General features: G+C 44.7%; 1 protein-coding gene across 4 annotated transcripts in view; it reads left to right on the plus strand.

Annotated features, from left to right (window-relative positions):
- DPF1 (double PHD fingers 1) overlaps positions 1 to 25,475 on the plus strand; it is a 989,286-nt gene that overhangs the window by 262,509 nt on the left and 701,302 nt on the right. Inside the window, exon 1 of one of the 4 annotated variants that reach the window (XM_069644468.1) lies at positions 4,731 to 4,872. The exons of 1 other annotated variant lie outside the window; for it this stretch is intronic. In XM_069644468.1, the coding sequence (XP_069500569.1) occupies positions 4,763 to 4,872 (110 nt within the window). In that variant the 5' untranslated portion in view covers positions 4,731 to 4,762. Of the gene's footprint in view, positions 1 to 4,730; positions 4,873 to 25,475 lie in introns of those variants that run through there. 2 more of the 4 variants (XM_069644467.1, XM_069644471.1) reach the window with 2 other exon arrangements.

Below are 25,475 nucleotides of genomic sequence, written 5' to 3' on the forward strand. Positions count from 1 at the left end.
AATAAGTGAGGCCCCTGTGCACCTTTGGTCACACAAAGGCATCTTAAATGTCAAAGAGATGTTGGAATTCAAAATACAGGCCTCTTGGCATCCAAACATTGTTAATTTATTTTAGGGGCACAACCTTTAGACACTCAAACTTAAAATATAACAAATGGCAATTCCACCAACAAAATGATAGTTGATGATCTCATAAGGGAGTCTTTCTGGACAGCCAACCACATTAAAACTCGCCCATTCTGGTTATCACAGACCTATTTTTTTCTTCTCCACCAACTCTTCTGGGTTCCTACTTCACTCTGTAAACTATGCTTTACACATAACCCAAAATGCTGGCATTGACAGGACACTGACAGAGACTTTGAACATATATTCATTAATTGCTTATGCACCAATCCCTTCTGGAAAGGACTATGCAACATTATGAAACTTAAAATCCGTCTACAAGAAAATATTTCCTTTAATTTGATAGTCTTTAAATCTGCTGCCGCCTAGCTATATTACCTCCCACGAAATAGCACATAGTTAAGATAATGCCATCAACAGGCATTAAAACAATAACTTCTAACTAGAATGATTCCAAATCAATTACTGTCCACTCATGGTAGGCCTGGTTAATTTTGCTACCTAGTGGATGCCAACTAACAATTGGAAGAGATAGGAAATCAAGTACATACAAAGATGCAATGAGGACCCTACTGGGAACTATTTTGCTGAGTATATATTCTAACAAAATCAATATTCAGTACTTTCCGAACATCAATCCACTGCTAAAGAAAACCCATATCTATACAAGAAATAAAAAATATACCCGCCCTTACACTTACAGACATATGCTGCTTCCATATTCACTCTTGCTTTCCCAGACTCCAACTAAGCATACATGCCAACCCTCCTAATTTAGGCAGATACTCCTGATTTCTTTAACAAAAATGTTGCTATTTTTTAATGCCGGTGCGGGTTGTCGGTGTGTTGGCTGGGTGACTGCCGCTGCTCGAGTTTTGGGTTTCGTTCCCTGTGGGCCTGAAGATTTGGGATTGAGGTGCCTTTGTGCCTACTGAGACACCTTTTAGGTGAACCGTGTGTTTACAGTGCATCAGCTAGCATTACTCGGTGTAACGTGGACCGCCTCGTAGAACGAACTGGCTGTCTACGGGTGAGTCTGTGAAGACTATAACATATTAACTCGCTTTGTGGGTGTGAGCTCTGGAGCCAGTGAGGAAGAATTTTTTTGTAGTCTTACCGCAATCATTAGTTCTATCAAAATGGTGTGTCTCCTGCTTTGGATTTGTTTTGAGGTTTTTAATGGCTCCTTATCTAATTTTTCCTGAGATGTCCAAAGCTAAAGCTAAAACCTGAATAATCAGTAAAGCCCTCACTTAATCTGATAATATATGTATGGCACCCTTGCCCAAGAATGGGCGTTTGATGGAAGTTATGGCATTAAGTGCTCAAAGGAAGCGAAGATTGCAGGATAAGAGATTATGGCCCTCATTACGAGTTCGGCTGGTAGCCATGCCGCTATTGGCGGCATGGCTGCCGCCGAATTCACATCCGTGTCCGGGTCCTCGGAATGAGGATTTACCGGGCCATTCCGAGTTCGGATGGCTCGGTAATTCCTCCCTCAAGGACCCGGACCCGGACACGGTCCTTCCCCATTCCCATTTCAGCCCCATAGGGCTGAATGGGAATGGGAGAGGGAGCAAACAACGGGCCATAACGAGATGGCCCGTTGTTTGCTCCCTCTTCCCCTTGCGGAACCCGGTAAGCACGCCTGGTTTTCCCAGGCGTGCTTAACGTGTCCCGCGAGGGGACCTCGTAATGTGGCGGAACGGGTTGAACGGTGCCGTCACCTTTTACAGCGCCGTTTAACCCGTTCCGCCAGGGTTGTAATGAGGCCCTATATCTCTCTGTGGATGAGGGCGATCTTGGTTGTTCTTGGGTCCTCTCAATAGGCTCTCCGTCAATTGAAGAGAAAGGGTGTCCCCTTAAGGAGGATCTTACTGAATATTATATTCAAGGGACTGATGATACGATGCCAGTGCTGACTGCTGAAAACATGTCTACACACGTACCATTTCCTGACCAACTTACATTGGGTAAAACGGAGGCCGTTGGCTTGGAATCCCCGGTGCAAGTTTCTAATGAATTATCTGATGGAGAAGCTAAACAAAAGTGTCAGTTTGACCCAAGTAGTCCCACACAACGGCTGCCAGTGCATGCTCAGATAATTGGAGAACTGAACCTATGTAAACATTTTAAAGATGTCTGTCTCTGGCATCATGTAATGGACAAAGTTGCAGAGCAGTTTGAGCCAGCAAAAGTGGACAAGTCTTCCCAATGGGAGCCGACTGTAGATAATAATGCTCAGATTCTCTTGGCCTTTGAAGATCATAACTCTCAGATAACTCAATATAACCCAAGTTGCCTGGCCCCCATACGGAAAAAACAATACTCAGGGGCTGGGAAGGACGTTACTGCCAAGGACACCAGGGATAGCTTTTGTCAGACAACCATTGAGCAGGAGCATATGAAAGTGTTAGTGGATAAACAACCAGTGAAACAGCAAACACTTTCACAGATCCATCAAGCTCCGGCCATTGCCACTCCTATCATCATTGAAAAGCAAGCTGTACCGCCTTTAACTACTTTGCAGACTGAAGAACGAGGGTGTCCAAGTCCCCATAACATCTGTGCAACAGGGCATTTCAAGCCCTACATTCTGTTTACCAAGGAATGTGCATATTGGTAAATCCTTTATGCCTCCAATTGCTGATGATTTCATGAAAAAAGGCTGTTATGGATCATAGAAACTTCTTCATCACCAGTGTAGAGACAGTAGTGGGCCATGAACCTCGAGATGCCCTCAGGAATAAGGTGTTGGCATGGTTACGTCAAAAGACTGGCCCTGGGGTTGTAAGAATGTCAGACCTTAAAATCATTTGAAGGGCCAAGATAGATTGGTGGTGTATTCAGGCTGGCAGGGACTGTATATTGGTGGGTTGTGGTTCAAGTAGCCTGCCATCCTATCTGTCCATCTGTAATGACTTGTCAAGAGTTTCATCAGATCTGAAACTAGTTGTTGATTTTTCTGTTTTATAATATTGATGCCTGGTATCTTCTGTTCTTAAGTGTTACATCTGTTTGTTTTGTTGCGCTCTGAGGCCTAAGGGCATGTGGCGCATTATAAGAAATAAATAATGAATAATAATAATTGAATGGGGAAAATTCTTTTCTCCAAGAGAATCTCTCTCCCGGCTGCTGCAAAATGTTGGCATGTATGAACTATGTATCTAGCCACATAAACCACTCCTTCAACATATGCCCCGACCCCATTTATTTATTAGTAAGAGGCTACCATCTTACACCACTGTTCCATGACCTTCGTTATTTATGCATCATCACACACTTCTGCTCCTCTGCCCTCTACCTCTTGGTGTCACGTCTCCATTTCGCTAACTTAGCCCCATTTCTCTCTAATCAGGCAATCAATTATAATTATTATGATAATCGATCTCCTGATTAGACATGTCCTGTTTTGATTGTACATGCGTTGCAGGTTTTTTTGATGATCCGTTAATAGACTATTACTTGATTAGCAAAACTATACAAACGTATTAACCAGGGCCGGCCTTAAGGGCAGCAGCGCCCTGGGCGAATTGGTGCCCCCCTCGCCCTCTGCATGCCCCTGGATAACAGGGGGTGGGGCGGAAGGGGGCGGGGCAAGGATGGGCCACTTTTTTCTTTTTTAACTTCCTCGCTCTGTCGAGGAGGTTAAATAGGGCACGTTAGCACCCCATTGTCATTGAATGAGCCCGCCGCTGCGGGTTTATTCAATGACAATGAGGCGCTTGCCACTGCGCCAGCTTAGGGGAGCCCTTGAAAGAGTCCCTCAAGATGGCGTAGTGTCGGGCTAATGGTGCCTTTTCTTATGAAAAGTGCCCGCGGCGGAGGGGCGCATTTAAATGCACCCTCTGAGGCAGGCACATTTTACGGTAAAAGGCCGCCTGCTGCGCCTTCTCCCACAATGCCAGCTCGGGGGAGCCCTTGAAAGACTCCCTGAGCTGGCGTGGCGGGGGCTAATGGCACCCTGGGTGGCTTGCCGCCCCGGCCGGTCACCCGGCTCACCCCCCCCACCCCCCAAGGCCGGCTCTGGTATTAACTATTTGTAATTGTCGTTTATTACTTAGTCCGTTAAAAAAAATATATATTTATATATATATATATCTGAACACAAAAAATAACACCGTATCATGTATTCGGGATAACGGACATGGCAATATTTGGGAATAGATTGATTTTGAGATGGTAGTAGGCTTTGTAAGGAGGGAGAAAGTTAAAAACAATGTGAAGCGGGTCGATATTGTAGCCGCAAATAGTGGCTTCTGCTGGCGCACCGACACTGCCTGTGTAACACTATGCGTTTAGAGCGAGACCTTGGGAATGTGCAAATAAATACGCCATATCCCTTCGAGAACTGCTAGGTAACCTCATCATTAGGAGAATCCCGCTTTCTGTGTCTCGGCCGACAACACACGCTGACCAATCAGAGAGGCAGGAGGAAGTCCCTCAACCTGTCAAACGCTGAGCTTGCCGGGAGCTGAAGTTCATTCGTTTGCCTTTGTGAACGTTAACACCAAGCAGCCGCACTACATTTCCCATCGGGCTATTTCTACTGGCTCATAACTGCGATGCCTGCTATTTGCTGCATCCACTCAGCTGGTCTACCGATTGGCTGGGTCCTCCCAGCGCAGCCCACAGAATGAATGAAATTGTACAGTCGATGCCGCTCGAGGTTAGAGCCCGGAATCTGCAGCTGAGGGCATTATATTGCATCAAAATGGCCACAGCCGTCCAGAACCCCTTGAAATCGTGAGTACCCGCAAGCCTGGCACTGCTGGAGAGATCATGCATGCATTTCACCCGAACCTGCTGTTGGTATAAAACACGAACTGCACACACAGCACCGTACATCCAATTCTAGGCAATCGCCGTTAATAGGATACGGCACAGGACATTGCTGGGACAGGCACTGCCGTAGACTATTGCAGAGCACACACTGGATCCACTACAAAGGGCAGCCAACACTGCATGTTCTGCACGGCACTGTTGAGAATCACTCTGTTCCTTATAGGCTTCACTCCATACATATAGGATAGTGTCAAGAAAATACACACACACACTCTCTCACTAGACATTACACTGTATGAATTGTGTATACTACGGGCTGCACACTATTCACTTAACTGAACACATACCACGGCCGGGGAGAAACTTCATGCACTGCAGGGGACACTGCATGCACTGAGCACAGAACGCTGCATGCACTTCTTGTAAGACACTTTTGGGAGGCATTGCACACAGTTTGCATGAGCTGCACATACAATACTGCCGAGGATGCGCTACCAGCACACGGGCTCTTGGTGTGTAGCACACTGAGGCTGCTGTGTAAGCGTTTCGGGGGTTGTCTGTTGTACACAGGACAACAAGCACAGGGCATAATTTGCCATCCTGGTAAGATACCTCACATTGCGGCCTGCAAGAAGGCATTGAAGCAGCACCCTGCATGCTGCACGTGTTGCCAGCTGTACACAGGGCACTTCTCAGCTCCGATGCACTGAAATGATCCTAGGCGCATAACATGCAACGTTGCTGCAGGAGGTGCTACTCTTAGCTTTTGATCCCCGTGCAATGTAGCTGCAGATATAGTTATCACAATCACACGCCTGCATGCACGTGTGTGTATACGTTGCTGTTTCACCCTGGGAGCACATCTGATGCATCTGGGAGGCTCTTCACCTGAATGAGTTTCATTGGTGGACGCCTATACACTGAAAGCAAGCTCTTTTTTCTTCACACACTCAGAGGCATTTCAAACCTTTTGTGCAAAAGTGACTAATCACACATTCAGCGACTAGCAGGGTGTTTACCGCTACAGGGCTGTCGCAGGAAATCTGGTATTTTCAGTGAGTACTTCCAAACCAAGTGCATTTTTTCCCGCAGACAGTTTAGATGTAAACTGGGACAACGCTTCACAATGTCCTGTGCACCTCACGAGTGAACACACCAGTACTCTGACATATACAATATTAACTGTGTTTCTCAGTTTTGGGTGCAATTCTTGTTTGGATAGCACAGAAGGTCAATGCATCTACTGAGGAGATCTGTGTGTATTCTGCTGGCCACAGTTTGCAAGGTTGGAGGACACCCTCGGCCTTCTGTGATCATTACAAAGAGTACAAACGGTTTGGGTGGTGGGATGACTTATTATTTACATTTAAATTTCAATATTATGGACACAAGTTGATTTATAATCAGATCTCAGATGCCATACAAGTAGCTTTTGTCCTAATCGAGGGACTGAATCTATTCTGATTTCAATCCTAGATGATCTTGGGTGGGTGGCTGATGGTGGCGGAACGGCTTTGTTGATCCTCCTATTATCTTTCTAACCATTTACCATCCTACCCTTTTACTCCGGGTACAAGAGGCTGGTCTCCTGGATAAAGCCTTATCCTGATTTCAATGCTTTTTAACCATGCAAGCTCAAGAGGTCATGATTGCTTTGTTTGTTTCTTTCCGCTGCTCTGTCTACCCCCCTATGGGGATCCTCATGGTTCCTCTTTATCACCCATTCTAGTAAATATCAATGCTCGTCCACTCACTGGTCTCATACGCTCATATGGCTTATCGTTTTATACTTACACCGATGATATGCAGATTATATTCCGACTGGATAATGCAGACAGGGGTAATATCACTCTTACCCGTGACTGCGTGTACCGAATCAAGGAGTGAATGAGAGTAAAGTCACTCAAGCTTAACTCGGACGGGACCAAAGAATTTGTGGTATTAGGTATATGATATGATATGGCATTTATAACGCGCCTATACACAAGTGTTTCAAGGCGCTTATCCCTCTAATACTTGGAACGAAAGGCACTGGCCTACATCCGTGGGTAATATGCTCCTTCCCGATCCGTATGTACATAATCTTGGGATTACCATTGCTTAAGATCTAACCCTGGATCAGCACAGTTGGCCTGCTTACAGGTTTGCTGATATCCGCCGGTAATTCCGGCAGGATACCAGCAAAATGACCTAACGTTTTCACCTTCTGATATCCCGGAATATCTGGGATATTGCAGGTGGCGGAAAGGGTGGTAAATCCCCTTTGCATGGAGATAGGACTCTATGGAGGGGATTGTCTGTATTACCGGCACTGGTAATACCAGAAGTTTTTTGCAGGTGGGGGCCTGATTTACCTGCATCGCTTGGCTGGAGGTAAAACAGTGACCCCCACCGGCAACGTTGTAGTTTTGTGGTGCGGTAAAAGTGCTGCCCACGGAATTACCGTCCCTTTTACCAGCACTTTTCTCGCACCGAAAAAATTGTAATGAGGGTCTGCAACTGCATGTCGAGAGTATAGAAAATCATCATACCACCTCTGTTTTCTTTTATCTATGCTGGCACTCAGCCTCTTTAAGGATTTCGTTTTAATGTATTTGCATGGCTCATTGTGTTGTAAACCATCTTAGGCCACCATTTTGAATGGATCAGGTGTGCGTTCTTAGCGTTCTAGCTCTCAATGGAAAGTCCTGTGCTTATCTAGATCCACGCACAGTATGTCCTCCCTCTCTTTATTAGTACCGTGAGTATTGAATTTTCTTCCACTTACTCGTCGCCTGATTCAGAATCCATTGGTACTCGGGTGTTAACTAAACACCTGCTTATTTAAGCTGGCTTTTCTTCAAAACCCAGGCTTTGACACATCAGTTCTGTATATTGCTCCTCCATCTTAGTACCAAGAATCCTTAGGGTGTATGTTGTGTGCTAGAAAACAATATAACATAACATACCATCACAAAAGAAGCCCGTAGTAGCTATTGGTGTCAACAGGCTCTTCTTGGCTGTAAGCAGCAGCTAAAAAGGCTCCCAGCAATTTCAATCTATGGAAACAGTGGCCTATAATTTCATCATAACTTTTAATTTGCAAAGGAAACTGTATTGGATGTTTCATACATGAAACTACTGACATTTTGTTGTGATTGCTTCATGCCGAAAAAGCTTTTTTGGGGTGTTATTTTGTTCTGGCTTCGGAAAGTACAAATGTGTCCCCAAAAATGAACTCCAATTTTGCTTGGACACACATGCATTACAAACTGTGAACAGATAGAGTTCTTACCAACCCATTTTCTTTGTGGCTTCTTACATCACATTTGCCTAAAATATTGTCAGTTTGGAGGACAGGTACCGCCCTTTTAATTCCTCAGTGATTATTGGTAAATATTTTGTGGGTAAATGCTGCATTTAACCTACTGTTACAAAGCCAGAACATTTAAGCGTTGTGTGTCTTACATATCTTTATTATTTATTTAATAGTTCTATACCTTGCTTGCGTCTCACCCACCGACCAATTTGCACTGCTTGATTGTCTGTTTAACAAGGACCAGACACAGGACCATTTAAGTACCATAGGACGCACAAGCCCTTGTCTCTGCGATTTGTCAAGGCTGGACTACCCAATTTAGGGTTCTCGGGTGAGGCCTGAAGGGACTTAGGCCCTTGGCAAAGGGGCTTGTTCCAGACTGCCATAGGCGCCTTAGTCAATGCCCATTACCTCCAGGGCCTCTTGAAGGCCGAGAAGGTTTAGGGTCTTGAAATCAACCACTGGTTGGTTTTTAACTGTGCCTCTTGCGGTTTAATCTTGAAGGTGCAACTGGGCTGGCCCGCTTGATTTTAGTTTGTAGCCATGGACTTAAAGGGGGTCCAACTTCAGGAGGCATTCAGGTCCTGATGAATTAACAAAATATGATATTGGTGCAGAAAGATAACTGTACACATATAGCAACTGGAATTTCGCCTCACGTATTGATCAGCTCCAACAAAAAAAGGACACCTCAGAGTCCTCAAGAACTAGGAAAAAAGCTGAGTACCTATATTGGTGAAGATGTTTCTGAACACAGGTTTCCCACCAGTGGAAATAATAAAGGAAATCACATGGGAGACACACAAAGATGGTAAAATGACGCACAGAGGTCAAACATGGGTTGGAATCAAGTCAGGTTTGTTTAGTCCATCAATCATACCATAATTCAGAGCAACATCTTATATTCTGTGGAGCCTCACAGACTTCTTTAACTACAAAGTATTGAATTGCACTTCAAGCAAGTGCAATGCAGACCCTTTTATAGACTGTCCAAGACCTCTTTTGCTCGGATTCCTCAATGTGAATAAATTTATTGCTCTAATCTCTCCCATATATTGCTCTGCAATCTCCTGTCTGCTTCTAAAGAATGGCATCTTTGCTGCCATGCTGGTTATGGGCAGCTTAAGCGCCTCGCATATGGCAGCGTTGTTTATTTCAGGTCACTCAGAGAGGTAAAAATACCCCTGAGAGCTTTCAAGCTTTAAGCTTAGAAATAATGCTTGTCGTCTCTTATTTTTTTAAGTTGAATGGCTGAATATGTGAAATACTGCAAAGAGAGGGGGTTGGACTCTGGCTGCCTCTTCCTCTGAGACACTAACAGGTGTCGCGCTAGCATACATGAAACTAAGTCTACGCTAGTAAGACTTGTGTTTTTTGTAATAGAGCCCAACAACAATTTTTCACGGGTGCTTAGGAATTTTTATTTGGGACACACCCCAAAACATTTTTTTAAAAACATAGACAAACTAAAAGTCCATTGTCACAAATTGTATTATTCATTATATTGTATCGGCATATAATGTCAACAACACTTAGTCGTTAATACAACAAAAATTATCAAATGCAATATTATTGTTCATGCACTGAGAAGGAGTCGACACTTAAATGTGTTTCCAGCTGTATAACAACGCAGATGTAGATGGTGGGTTGTTCTATAGCTTTCCTCAGGACTGTGAAATCGGGTAGTCTTGTGTGTGTTTCTCTGACCAAGCTGTCTTCAACAGTGTTTTGTCTCAGGGCAGGGTGGTGCGTAGGGAATGGCGAATCCGAGTATGCCAGACCAAGTTTTGATTGTTCTCTGGAGTTGCAGGAGAGGTATCTTCTCGTACTGGGGAGAGCTCCTGAAGTGAGCTGTGTCGCTGACCGTGTTCCGCGCATACAGTCCTCCAGACTCAGGCCCCTCTATAAAATACAAAGAGGATCCCCCCTTTCCCTTCTTTATAAACTTGAATATGTGAAATCCAGTTATTGCATGGATGCAGTGGAATATATAGGTAGTCACGCTGATCTACTGACTGTCAGATTTGTCAAGATTATCCCTTGATATATTTGTTTCCTCTTTGCTCTCACCTGAAGGGGAGACTGAGTTGGACTGGTTGGACTCCTGTGTGGTGTTGTTCTTTGAGCGTCGCAAAGGGTTTCCCTTCTTTTCGAAGAGGTATTGTCTGTTCCTAGAGGACGCCAGACTTTCCTATGGTATGCACACGAGGGAAGAATGGTGTTCCCACAGGACACAGCCCAAAATTGGGGAAAAAGCAAAAAGACATAAAAACCCCCAGGAGTTGTTGTTCTCCGATGGAATTCGTCCAGATTGCAAGTTGATGAAAATCCAAGGTAAACTGAAGAAGTAGACAATGAGGAGTATGGAAGAAGGCAGCAAAACAATGTTGTAGATGAAGCAGTACACACACTGCAGAAGACTGCAGCAGGAGGCTGGAAGGCAACAAAGGATAGAAACAGGGAAAATTAACGGAACAGGAGCTGTACTCAAAAGGCAGGTAAGCAAAAGGAAACCCCTGCCGCCGGGAAAAATGGCAAGGTAACAGATGAAGCTGAAGGATCACAGAGGAAAGTGCTCACAAGCATTGAAACCAAAGCAGAACAAAGTTGCAACGCGAGGGAGTGGGCTGGACTCTAGGATAAGTAGCATAATGTGCGGAAGTGAAAGGAAAATACTAGACCAGCCATCACATTCAGGAGCGGATGTGATGGAACAATCTATGATGGCCCTTTCATTGGCCCCATACTCTCCACACAGGGGTATTCATGACAGTATGCCCCCTGCTATGATATGATATGATAGGTTATTTGTAACATGCTTAATACCCAGAGGTTTCTAAGCACAGACCCGGAGATCGAACCTGTGGTGCTCTGTGTCATCTTGATTCCAAGGTGAGCACGTTCCCCTGAGCTATCCTCCCGAGACTATGGTTGGAAACTCTGGGCTTTCCTGGGTGGAGACAGTGGCATCATTAAATAATGCACGGACACTTGATGTTGGTTAATGGCTCCCAGGAATCTTTCAAGGGGGAATACCCTTTCCAACAGACCATGTATTGTAGTCTTCTCTTCTTATATCTTGAGTCAATTATTCGTTCCACTTCATATTCTTCCGATGAAGGATCGGTAACGGTACCCTGTAGTTTATTTCTTCTTTGGAAAGTGTCAGGCCAGTAGGATTTTAGTAATGATGCTTGAAAGACCGGATGGATACGTTGGAGGGCTTTGGGCAAAAGGTCTGATGTATTTGGGAGACCGTTTGGATGGATGAATCCATCTAGGTAAATACTTGGTTGAAAGCCAGACTTGAGAGCCTTCTTTCCGCTCGGGTACATTCCTCCGATGAGTATCCACCAGATGTTTATACCGAGCTCTACTTTCTTCACGATTTTTACTAGCTTCCATTTGGCCGAAGAGATGGAGTCGAAAAGAGAGTCAATAGATGGAATATCGGTAGATGGAAAAACAGCAGACGGAAAGACTTTGAGATGTCAACCATGAAGACAGAAATGGAGTCATCTTTATGGCTGAGTGGATGGTATTGTTATAAGCAAATTCTGCTGTTGGTAAAAGAGTGACCCAATTGTCCTATTCTGAGTTGGTGAAGCATCAGAGATCATTTTCCATCGTTCCGTTGAGTCGTTCTGACTGTCCGTTGGACTGGGGGTGGTAACCCGATGAGAGTGCTCTTTCAATACCAAGTAAACTGCACAGTGTCTTCCAAAAACGAGAAGTGTATTGAGATCCTCGATCAGAAATAATAGATACGGGCAAACCGTGCAACCGGAAAATATCCCTAAGCTAGACCTGAGCCATCTAGGGTGCAGTGGGTATACTCTTTAGGGGAGTAAAATGAGCAGCCTTACTAAAGGCCACTGTCACCATAATGGAGGAATACCCCTGAGACTGAGGGAGGTCCACTACAAAGTCTGTGGAGAGGAGAGACCAGGGTTCTGCAGGTAGTTTGGGTTGTTCCAGTAGGCCAATGGGCTTAGCGGTGGAATATTTGTTCCCATTGCACACAGCACAGGACTGGATATAACGTTTAATATCTTGTCTTATTGTTGGCCACCAGAAAGCCCAGGTAATGAGTTCTGTGATAGCAGTGATTCCTTTATGTCTAGATAATAGGGTATCATGACCCCACGAGAGGATTGTCTTTGGAGCAAGGAAATGGGAATGAACAGACGATCATCAAAGAATAAAAGACCTTCCTTTCTTTTGAGCTGAGAATTATCCTGAGGAGAGAGAGGAAGAACATTCCGTAAAGTAGCTTCTTTGACATCTTGTAGAAAAGAAGAAACGATGATCACAAATCTGTCTTCCTTGATCATGCGTTCTCTCTTAAGGACAGTCTCATGGTAAACCAAGGGACTCCGGGACAGGCTGTCAGGTGGGATGTAAGTGATGAAGAAGTCATATTGGGCCAAAAAAAGGCCCATCTGGCCTGTCGTGAATTATAGCACTCCAATTGCTGTAATAAATTGAAATTGCGATGAACCGTCCTTATTTCAAAGGGGTGTGAGGAACCCTGCAGCAGGTGTCTCCATTCACGCATGCTTGTTTGATGGCTAATAATTCTTTCTCAATAACCGAGTAGTTAATCTCGCTGGAGGTCAATGTCTTGGAATAATAAGCAATCAGATATTCGGATCCCTCTTTCATTTGTTTTAATGCCGTGCCTATGGCACCAGCCGAAGCATCAGTTTCCATGATAAAGAGTTGAAGTTGGTATGGCTGTCTCAGGATGGGTACAGAACAAAAGCTAGATTTGAGTAACTGGAAGGCTTGCTCAGCTTCAAAATTCCAAACAAAAGGCATGTCCTTCTTGAGTAAATTGGTGAGAGGAAGCACCAATTGAGAAAAATCACCTATACATTTGTGGTAAATGTTGGCGAGTCCAAGGAATCTTCAAACATCTTTTACCAATGTGGGAGAAGGCCAGTTGTGAATGGAGGAAACCTTTCTCGGTTCCATAACAACCCCACTATTAGATAGACTGAATCCCAGATATGGCACAGATGAGACTTCAAATAAATACTTCTCAGGCTTGGCAAATAAGTGATGGGTTTGTAATCGTCTTGGTACTTATGTGAGATGTTCCTGCTGATGTTCAGGCTGTGATGAAAAAACCAATATATCGTCAAAATAGACAATCACAGACAAAAAAAGACAGTAAGCGAATAAACGATCCATGATTCGTTGGAAAATGGCAGGGGCGTTAACCAACCCAAAAGGCATAATGCAGTACTCAAAAAGGCCATAGGGACTGCAAAAGGAAGTCTTCCATTCATCCTCCTCGAGTACCCTCAACAAATGATAGGTGCCCCGAAGATCCAACTTGCTGAAGATCACTGCTCCTTGGACTGCTTCAAGAATGTCTTTTATTAAAGGCATCGGATAACGGTTGCCTATAGTAACCTTAATGAGTCCTCTGAAATCGATGCAAGGCCACAGTTCCTTAGTGTCTTTCTTAGGAATAAAAAATAATGATGCTCCAGCAGGAAATTTGGAAGAACGGATGAGCCCGTTTTGCAGATTGCGATCCAGGTAGTTACAATGAGCTTCCCTTTCTGGGATGGTAAGAGAATACATGCGTCCAAACAGTACTAATGAATCGGGTATGATTTCAATAGAACAAGCCTCTAGTCTGTGGGGAGGTAACTCTTTGGGAACCTTCTCTTCAAACACATCAGAATACTCCTGATACTTCTGGGGAATACAATTCACAATTATGATTTCGTGAGATGAGAAGGTTTTCGGAGTGCGAATCTCAAGAGAAGATGATAAGCAGTATAAATTGCAGGAATCTGTATGAAAAGATAAAGTGTTTAAGGACCAATCAAGGAGAGGATTGTGTAAGCGTAGCCCTGGAATGCCCAATATGATGGGGAAGTGGGCAGCATGTATGACATCAAAAGACATCTTTTCATGATGGTCAAAAAGTTAGACCTTAAGGGGTACGGAAGTGTGACTCATGGGACTAGAGATAAGTGGTTGACCGTCAACTCCTTCCTCCATTTGTTCATCCAACTTGGTAAGTAGAGGAACTGCCTCCTTACTCACCCAATGAATGTCGAGAAAGATACCGGCAGCACCGCTGGCGATTAAGGCTATGACATCCTTCTTTACTTGATCTTCCCATTGCAAGGTAGTTCTTAACACCATTAAAAGGTTGTCACAACTCTTGTTCTTGAGGAAGTCATCTCCAGAGGGACCTTTTGGCAAACCACAGGTGGTGGTCCCTCCTAGAACCAGGGTTTCTTGCTTCCCGACTTCTGAGGTGGCACTTCGGGACAATCCCGTAGTAGATGACCCTCAGAAGCACAGTACAAGTATATCGCCTCTTCCTTTAATTGGGAGTCAAAGTTCCCCTGGCAGTACATATTTACATAGGTTCATCCGTAGCTTGACTTGGGAGAGAGGTAGAGAACGGGGTAGAACTCGGAAGTGACAGCGTAGAGGATCTATTCTGCCTCTTTCTGCTCGTCTTTCAGCCAACCGATAGTCTATCTGTAAGGCTAAAGTAAATAGCTCTTCCAAGGTATTAGGACGAGTGATACGGGCTAATTCGTCCTTTAGGTCTTCTTGAAGACCACTCCTGAATATAGTAAACTATACTGACTCCTGCCAACCAGCTTCAATAGCAAGATGATTGAAAGAAGAGATGTATGACATCAACTGCATAGAACATTGTTTAATGTCCAGAAGTGTTTCCCCTACTGTGTAAACAATTTCGGGCCTTTCAAAGGTTTGTTGGAGAAGAGATACAAATGCTGGGTAATCCAGAAGAACAGTATTGACAGTGGTAACCAGGGGTGTTGCCCAAGCCAGGGCATGGCCAAGCATGTTCGAAATCAAGAATCCAACACTGGAACGGTCAGTTGCGTAAACTGTTGGTCTGAAGATAAAGTACAGCACACACTTCCAAGAATTCTTTCACTTTTTTAGGTGAACCATCAAACTTGCCAGAGGCTAGCCCCAAAGGTGGCAAATCCATCGTTTGATGAATATCTCTGGCTGCTACCAGCTGACGTAATTCCGTATTTTCAGCCTTAAGGCCCTGAACTTCAATAGACGGACCATATACGGCTGTTAAGAGCTCCTGGACTTGCTCGGGAGTAGCCATATTAGTTAGGCGTTGCAAACTGTCAGAGCTGTCAAGATTATCCTTTGATATATTTGTTTTCCCTTCGTTCTCACCAGAAGAGGACGCTGAGTTGGACTGGTTGGAATCCTCGGTGGTGTTGTTCTTTAAGCGTCACAAAGGGTTTCCCTTCTTTTCAAAGAGGTAGGGTCTGTTCCTAGAGGACAACAGACTTTCCTGCGCTATGCACAGGAGGGATGAATGGTGTTACCTCAGGACACAGCTCAAAATCGGGGGAAATGTCAAAAGGCATACAAAAACAGAAATTGTTGTTCTGCGATGGAATTCATCCGGACTGCAAGTTGATGAAAATCCAAGGTAAACCGAAGAAGTAGACATGAGGAGTAGATGAAGGCAACACAACAATGCAGTAGATGAAGCAGTACACAGACTGGAGAAGACTGCAGCGGGAGGCAGGAAGGCAACAAAGTATAGCAACACGGTAAAATGAACGTAACAGGAAGAGGAGCTGTACTCAAAAGTCAGGTAAGCAAAAGGAAAGCTGTGCCGGCAAGGTAGCAGATGAAGGTAAAGGATCGCAGAGGAAAATAATCACAAGTGTTGAAACCAAAGTGGAACAAAGATGCAACGCGAGGGAGTGGGCGGGACTCAAGGATAAGTAGCCTAGTGTGCGGAAGTGAAAGGAAAAGACTAGACCAGCTATCACGTTCGGGAGCGGACATGATGGAACAATCTATGGCGACCCTTCCATCGGTCCCATACTCTCCACACAGGGATACACAACCCTGCTGTCTTCCTTTAAATGCCACATTTTCAGCTGTTTTTTCTGTAACATCCTACAGTTCCACTTAAACATATGAATTGCATAGTCCTTCTTTACATAGTCGTTCTCAGAAATGTCATTGGATTGATTAAGGCGTACGCATGATAGGCTAAGAGCAACAATTAATCATTTATTTTTACATATGTGGAAATGAGTGATCCAGAAGACAAAACATTGCCCAGTCAATCTGGATTTGAGTAATGTTGTTGTCTTCTAGCTAATTGTATAGGCTATGAAGACAAAGTTTTGATGCACGCTCTACATGAAAGTGATTGGGAAATGACATTGCGTTGTTGCCCAGGAGCATGTGTTGTAAGTGGGTCTAGAACATCACCATAACTGCTTCCCCCTTCTCCTGTCCATCCTCAAAGACTTGGGGATCTTTCCCTAAACTAAAATTCATTCCAGTTAATAGAAACTGTCTTACACAGAAGTCAAAACCCACCAACCTCAACAAAGCCATGGGATGCATCTCATGCCTTCAGCATTCCATCTTCTACGTTCATAACAGCATACAGTAGGCCAAAGCAATGTTTATGTGCCCAGCTGCCTAATCTTATGATGAGGTCTGAATATAGCTTGATAAAAATGTAAGCACCAGATTTCGGACTAAATATTTGTCGCATAAAATCCTGTGTTTTGTCTTGTCCCCAGATTCCCAATTACCTTGGTAGCATTCTCTCTTGCTGCACCACATAGATGTTCTAACACCCATGGACACCCATTATGACTTTGGGCCTCATTACACGGCAGGCGCTAAGGGATTACCGGCACCGGTAAGGTCACCGGTGCCAGTAATCCCTTAGCGCCCTACTACGAGGTCCCTCAGCGGGTCCCTGGTCTGACCAGGCGTTAAGGACGGGACCCGCTGAGGGACTTCAGAGCTAATAACGGTACCGCAAATTGCGGTACCGTTATTAGCTCCTTGCCCATTCCCATTGAGCCCTCTGGGGGCTCAAATGGGAATGAGGAATGGTATTTGGAATGGTGACTTACCGGTTCCTCCAGGGTCGGAATGAGCGGCATGGTTACCTCCTACCGTGTAATGAGGCCCTTTGTCAGAGTTCGTGGTAGTATTTATATTCTTTTAAAACTTTATGATTGAATTCTTCTAAAAGATGTATAGTCAGAAAAAAAAGTGAACATCAACAAACTTTTCCCAGCACTTCACTTTTCACTGGAGATTGCTCTGGATTTTTTCAAACATTTGCCAGCACCGCTTTGCGCTTTGCCGTTATTAAATTCTATTAGATCTGTGCAAATTGTTTCCTCATTCATGCGTAATCCTTCTTCTTGGGTCAACATCCAACCTCTTCTTTCCTTGTGCACAGTTTTATTTTTTTACAGGCTTCATTAATTTTTTTCCATGAATAAGACAGTGGGCCTCATTACACGGTATTAAAATACCGGCACCGCCTTGGCGGAAAGGGGATTTACCGCCCCATTCCAAGGTTGGAGGGGCGGTAAATCCCCCTTCCGCCATTGCCCTTCCCCATTCCCATTTCTGCCCCATAGGGCTCTATGGGAATGGGGAAGGCGCTAATTACGGCACCGCAAAAAGCAGGCGTTAAATCCCCCAACCCGCAAAGGGACCTCGTAGTAAGGCGGTAGGGATTTACCGGTACCGGTATTTTACCGGTACCGGTAAATCCCTACCGCCATCCGTGTAATGAGGCCCATTATTTCAGATAGCTTAACAGCTCCTGCAAGTTTGATCTCAGAGGTTAGCATCTCAGTCCTGGTGAAATAATGCTTAATGACAGCACCCTACATAATGCTTAATGACAGTGGGCCTCATTACGAGGTGGGCGGAATGGGTTTAATAGCGCCGGTAATGGTGCCGGTAAACCCATTCCGCCCTATTACAAGGTTCCCTTACGGGACCCGCTCTGAACGTCTCGTCAGACCAGACGTCCTTTGCGGGTCCCGCAAGGGGACCAGGGAGCTAAAAACGGGCCCGTTATTAACAGGCCCGTTATTAGCTCCCTCCCCATTGCCATTGAGCCCTATGGGGGCTCAAATGGGAATGGGGATGGGTTTTTTGAATGAGGAATTACCGGGTCCTCCAAGGTTCTAATGGCCCGGTAATTCCTCATTCAAGGAACCCAGACCCGAGTTTGGAGGCAGCCATGCCCTTGTTAAGGGCATGGCTGCCTCCAAACTCGTAATGAGGCCCAATACTTCCTTATCACCCACTTGTTTATACCGTACTCGGTAATCAGTTTTTACATAAGATTTATAATCTTTGAGGTCCACAAGCACTCAGGCCCACCTGGTCACCTGCAATCCCTTGCCTCCAAATTGAGCAGCAAGTAATCTGTACATGTGTATATTTGGTTTGGTGCATCTCAAAATGTCGAGGAACTGAGGTTTGGTGTTCATCTCCAACCAGGTTAAAATGTTACAGAAATGACCTGAGCTTCAGCGCTTGTTAATGGGGCCACAAACACATATGCCATTGACCAATTTTGGGACCACCATGCCGCCAGGGTGAGTTGCGCAGCATACTGAGGCCTGGACTTTAGAAAGCCGCTTTGGGCCCAACAGTTGTTAATTAAATTGTACTTCCAGTGCACTCAGCGCTTTCAGCCCACCATTTCCCATTTTTTTTCCACTGCAAGCCCTTCTCCCGACCATCATGCGCGCCCGATTGGCCAAGGAAACCCCTCACTGAGAACCACTAGGTGCGCTGCGTTCTCGCCGGCATCATTTGGGACCACCATGCCGCCAGGGTGAGTTGCACAGCATACTGAGGCCAGGGCTTTAGAAAGGCGCTTTGGGGCCAACAGTTGTTAATTAAATTGTACTTCTATCACACTCCGTGCTTTTAGCTCACCATTCCCCATGTTTTTTCCACCCCAAGCCTGCCTTCCGACCCTCACGCGCACCCGATAGACCCCTCCTCCCCATATCTAGAATCCTCCCAGGGCAGCCCCCTGCCCGTTAACCCCTGCAGATAAAGGCACCGAAGGAAAGGGTGGCTCCTACAGTGGCGGCTCCAGAAATTGTCTGCAGGTGTCCGCAGGGGAAGCCAGTGAAGCTAGTAGTCAACAGACACCAACAAAAACTGTAAGTGTGGCATGGGTGGGGTGTAGAGCAATTACTCTACTCCAGAAAGCCCCCGCCACTCTACCTTACCTTTCCATAACGTAGACTGCCATAGACTTACACCATGCATATCTAGAGAGGTTTGTGACTACCAGCCTAAACCTATTCATGGCTGGACTGTAAATGTTACCTTGCTTTACATACTAACATACTTGCAAATGTTAACAAGTGCCACACCTAGAGAGAACTGTGAAGATAAGTTGGCGCCATAGCTAGATAGGATTATGAATGTTAGCATGTGCCACACTTGGATGGAATTCTTAACTTTAACCTGCGTCTCATCTAGATAGGATTATGAATGTTAGCATGTGCCACACTTAGATGGAATTCTTAACTTTAGCCTGTGTCACATCTGGATAGGGTTGTGAATGTTAGCATGTGCCACACTTAGATGGAATTCTTAACTTTAGCCTGCGTCACATCTAGATAGGACTATGAATGTTAGCGTGTGCCACACATAGATGGAATTATGAAGGCTAGCAAGTGTCACACTTAGATAGAACCGTGAACTTCAGGCTGCGTCGCATCTAGATAGGACTGTGAATGTTAGCACGTCTCACACTTAGATGGAATTGTGAACATTAGCCTAAGTAGCATATAAACAGGATTGTGAATGTCAGCATGTACCACACTTAGATGGAACTTGAATATTAGCATGTCTCACACTTAGAATTGTGAACATTAGCCTGCGTCGCCTCTAGACAGGATTCTGAATGTTAGCATGTGCCACACTAAGATGTAATTGCGAATGTTAGCATGCTGCCACACTTATGGAATTATGAAGATTACCAAGTGCAACACTCAGATGGATTTGGGAATGTTAGCATGTCCCGCACTTGGACGGAATTCTGAATGTTAGCCTGAGTCGCTTCTTCGTGGGATTGTGAAGGTTGGCAGGTGCCACACTTGGACAGAATTGTGAACGTTAGCATGTTAAATATCATATAACCCACTAACCAAAAAAAGCTCAACATTTCTGCATACTTATCTCACTCAAAAATCTCACACAATCATCTCTCGCACAACAACCCGCAGGCACTTCACAACACTGCAACAACACATAAGCCGCACCATCAGCACACGAGGACTGCCATCGATCCGATACTCGCACCAAAGCGAAGCACACGGTGTATACCGAGTTGAAGCTGCCAACAGAACACCACTCCTCTCACTATCCTCCTCCCTCTTCACCTTACTAACCCATCCCACCTTCTTTTTTGCAGATCTGCCAGAGCGCTTAGGGACCAACTCCGTTGGTGACGGTGCGCGGTACAAATACCTTTAACATTAACATTAACCAATGTACCATTTGTAATGAAATTGCGTTCCTAGTCTGATTGTAACGATGGACATCACCAGTGGTAACAATAGAAGTCAAGTAAAATTGATGCATACATTTGGCATTCATAACTCATTTATTCTCAGATTTTATCTGGACTGGGGGCTAACCCTATTTCAATTGAGGGACCCCCAAACTCCCCCCCTCCCTGTCCCATCCCCTGCATCCCTGTAGCCCTTTGTATAAAGACCAAGGAGTAAAGATTACCAATAAGAAGCTACTAGTCAGTACCTTTCACCCTGGCGTGAGTGCCAGTTCTCCATAAGCACACTCTAGAGTCTAGATAGTTTCTTATTCACCAATATTGAATTTTCAATCACCAGTGGTTAGGGGCAAGAGCAGCGGGTTAATTCTAGATTAGTCCCTGATGTACATGTTGGGACACTCCCTGTTGGCCTCTTTTAATTCCAACTGGTAACTGCACAACACCGAGTTATTGAGGGAAGATTCCCAGTACTGGCCTAAGCAGGGCCCTATCTGAAGAACACCTCGCATATACCAGAAAGTAAGTGGCAGGACTGGAGGCGTAGGTGAGTGCTGCCAGAAGAGCTGGTCCAGGGCACTGCGCTCATTCTAAAACGTACAAGTGGGAACACAACATGATGCATCCTTAGGGCCACCGAGCAATCCTGCCCATACACCGGGACATTTTTGGGGCCCACAAGCCCTCTCAATGGGTGTCTGGTGCTCAGGGCCGCCGCACAGACCCTGTGGTTCACTGATGCTTGCTACTGAGACTGTCTGAACCTTGCCTTTTTGTGGCATTACAACATGCTGTAGTGCCTAAAAGCGCCTGATAGCCCATGGTAGACATGTTAGAGTTGTATAAATCACCAAAAGAAACCTAAGGACTTGAAAGTGTGTATTGTGCCATACCTATCTAATGGCTTATGCAGCCCTACGGATAAAGGGTGTATCTGGCACTTTTACTCTCTAAAAATAGGCAAATACTCCCAAATAAAAAATAGGGAGTAAAAATACCCCCCAAAAAATAGGAAATAGAAACACAGATGCCCGTACCCCGGTTTACATCCACACAGCTCCATGGATATGGTTGGACCAGTAGTACACAGAATGCCAGAGGAAGAAACTACTGTAATTACTGCCTGATCTGAAGTAGTTAAAATGTGCATAAATCAGCAATTAAGTGTTTATTGCAAAAAAATACTGTTTTACATTTAAAACATATTTTTACTCGTTTATTAAATGCTCCCATTGGGAGTGGCACTTACTTTTTTACTCCCTAAAAAATTATTGTATTCCCAACTTTAAAAAATACAGAGCAAAATACTCCCACTGCAAAAACGTATCGGGAGCACTGGGCTCATGGTTGAATGGCTTTACACAGCGGCAGGTGGTAAGAGGTGTTTCTTCTGCATGTGACAAGGCTGCACGTGTAGTAATCCAAGGATCCATACTGCGGCTTACTATATTTGACATATTACTGTATATGAGCTACAGTGGGGAAAACAATGCTTTGCTCCAAAATGTGCAGTTGATGTGCAACTGGGGATGATAGTAGCATATGAAGTACTTAATTATGTAGAAAGATTTAAGCGTGGTTTTTCTCCACATGGTAGATTTGACATGGCTAAATGTACATGACATAAGCATGTAGCATGTGAGAAGAAAATAGGCAGCAGTTGTCTGCATTGTAGTCACTTAGAGAAAGTTTCAAGGTAGTGGTCAAGGAATGAGGCATGACGCCTTAGTGTGACTAAGAAGCAAAAACATCACATGAAGTACTGGGCTGTTTAGAACATACCTAGTAAAGAGTGCTAGAGGTGTAGTGATACACATTTGGATTAAAGCGCTATATAAATCTAATAAAATACAAATACAAAATACACCTTAGAAATGCATTGTGAAGTACACGTTTACACTAACATGTACACCCTGCATGACACATCACATCGTAGCTATCACGCAGGCAGTTGACACGATCGCCCACTTGCGCAGCGTAAGACCAAACATTCCACCCACTATAACTCGTGGTTCACCCTTGACATACAAGTACTCCACTCAAAGGAGTGCAGGACTGAGTCCAAATGGAGGAAAACTCCTTCAGATGCGAACAAAGCTTACTTCTCTAACACAGTGAAAGAGTATAAACAGGCTAAACTTCAGGCTAAAGCTACAATATATAACACCAGAATATCCAATACAAGGTCTAATACTCGTGAGCTTTTCACCATCCTGCGCAAGCGGAAATCACCTACCTCCCTCCCTTCCCACCTCACTTAAGATGTGGACTTGTGCACTAACATCCAAGCCGCTCTCTTAGACACAATTACAACACTACAGAAGAAAATCCAACTAAAACAAGCTACCATTAGTATCGCACCACAAAAAAGCTATGCCAATCCTCATTCAACTACACCACCAGCCATTCCACCATTCTGCTTCCACCCCGTATCTGAGACAGATGTGACTCTCATTATGAAAGGCCTTAAACCGTCCCACTGTAAAGGAGATGTTTGGTCAGCTGCAGTCATTAAGGACTGTGCGGATCCTCTCACACATCACCGCCATTATCAACACCACATTGTCTGCTTGTTTGGTTTCCCGCCAGTCTTAAGGAAGCCTGGGTCCTCCCTCACCTTAAAAGCCCTCTCTGGAACCTTCCATCCCCACCAACTACTGACCCACCACCTCTGTCATATTTGTCCTAAAGATACTAGACAGAGCAGCCTATCTCCAGATCCAACACTATCTTGAGTCTAACCACATCCTCAGCAGCTGCCACGGGGGCTTCTACCCTGGCCACGCCACAGAATCGGTGCTCCTTGACCTAAAAAAACAGCTTGACAAAATTAAGGAGGCAGGTAAACCGGCCCTTCTACTACTGCTAGATCCATCTGCAGCCTTCGGCTTGGTGGACCACAACATCCTCTACCAGCCCCTCACCTCTGCTGCCAACTCCTGGCCAGAACAAACTAACTGGATTAGATCCTTCCTAGCTGATAGAACCATGAGAGTCCTCACAGAAAACACCTTGGCCCCCCATCACCTGTATTCTGCGGAGTACCTCAAGGAGCATGCATCTCCCCCACTCTTTACAATATCTACACCAAACCTCTCTTTGACCACCTAGATGCCCGGGGTATCGCCTACATGAACTACACAGATGCCACACATCCTCACCCCCTTACAGGAAACTACACTAAGGACTCTGCCTCTCTATGCTCAACCTACCCGACTATCCAGACCTGGATGGCTTCACATCTACTTTGTCTCAATAACGACAAAACAGAAATTCTTCTGCACGTTTCTATAAATGTATAAATAAATAATTAAATAAATATAGAAACACAGGCATTCGCAAATTCCAGGTCAGGGAGATAAATACATTTGATAGATAAGAATTACATCTGTGCCATGTCAAATTATTTTTTTTTAATAAAAAGTAGACATTTAGAAATAGACATGACAGGACTATCAAAATATTGTACTAGGCATAATTAACCAATGGGAAATGTCCCATTGAAGCGAACTAATAGCAATTCACCAAAAAATGGTTGAAAAATAGGCTCGATAGCAGGGCAACATCCATAGCCATTAGAGAGCTGTTCCTTTCCTAAAGGTTCCCATCAGAGGTGGCTGGTAACACTTTCTCTCTGAAGCTTTAAAATGTACTAATGAGGCCATTAGTGTAGCAGTGGTTTCTGCTTCAAAGCAGGGGATTGGCTGGGATGCACCACGAGAGCTCTTTTAACTGCACTGTTCTAGTGTGTGAAACGTATGAGGCTGTAATCTCGTTTGTGGAGTGTGGTTGAAAGGGCTTCAATATTCAGGGCCCATATCAAATCAAACTTTGCCAAAACAGACTCGTAGTAGCGCACAAACTGATCACAATACAAAATCTACAACGCGGAACAGTGCCAGGATCTCGATTGTTCCAACTAATTCATTACAGAGTGTCGTAGTTCTATGAGTAGCAGGGAGGTGAGTATTATACAGTCTTATTTCTATTGCTTACAGCCGTAGGAACATGAAACCAATCTAAACCTGTTTTATATACCAGAGTCAGCAGTAACACTCCCTCCAATAGTGAGTTACAGTCCTTCAACCTATTATCCATGTCTTCTTCCTTCAAAATCAGCTCAATCCTTTATCTCTTCCTCTTTTTTCGCATGTGCCCTTCCATGCATGATGAAACCAAATTGCAGACGAAGACAAAAAAGCCAACCGGATCCAAAAGGATCTCATCAGATTAGGAAATCCACACCCTCTTGGTGACCGCTCACAAGAGTTGTTGAAGGGAAAAAGTCTCTGGCTGCCAAGGGAGAAAAAAACACATAGGATTGGTGAGTAGGGAGGAATAATACTCGCCTCCATGCCATTAATAGAACTATGAAACACTGTCCTAAATTATTAGGAGCAATCAGCATTCTGTGGCATGGCACAGAGGCTTCCTAGTAAGCATGCTTTAAAGCTTATAAACCAGAATTGAAGCAGCATGTACAAAGGATTTGCTGTGAAATTTGTGAAACACCAGACAGCAAACCTGAGAATATCTTCTAGCCTGACCCCAGATGAAAATACCCTGAATTCCATAGCATGCCTAGCGGAGAGGATAGTACTGCTCTAAAGTTCCCTAAGGCAGCGGTACACATTTCAAGTTACAAGCTACCAGTCAGCCATAAAAAGTCACTTGCCACCTCAATTGTACACTCATATACAGCACGCCATTTCTTACCTGCCACGAGTAAATTCTCACTAGCCTGTGGCTATTGTTGAGAGAAGATCTTGCGCCCTGCCTTAAGACATCTCACCACACAAAGGGAAGGGCAGTCATGAAAGCAAGAAAGTTCACTACGGGGAGAACCTGCCCTAGTATGATGGCACATCTTAAATTAGACCCCCTCCGTCATAAAGCATCTGGCAG

The sequence above is a fragment of the Ambystoma mexicanum genome, chromosome 2p (genome assembly GCF_040938575.1).
Source record: "Ambystoma mexicanum isolate Mex_15411 chromosome 2p, UKY_AmexF1_1, whole genome shotgun sequence".
Taxonomy (NCBI): Eukaryota; Metazoa; Chordata; class Amphibia; order Caudata; family Ambystomatidae; genus Ambystoma; species Ambystoma mexicanum.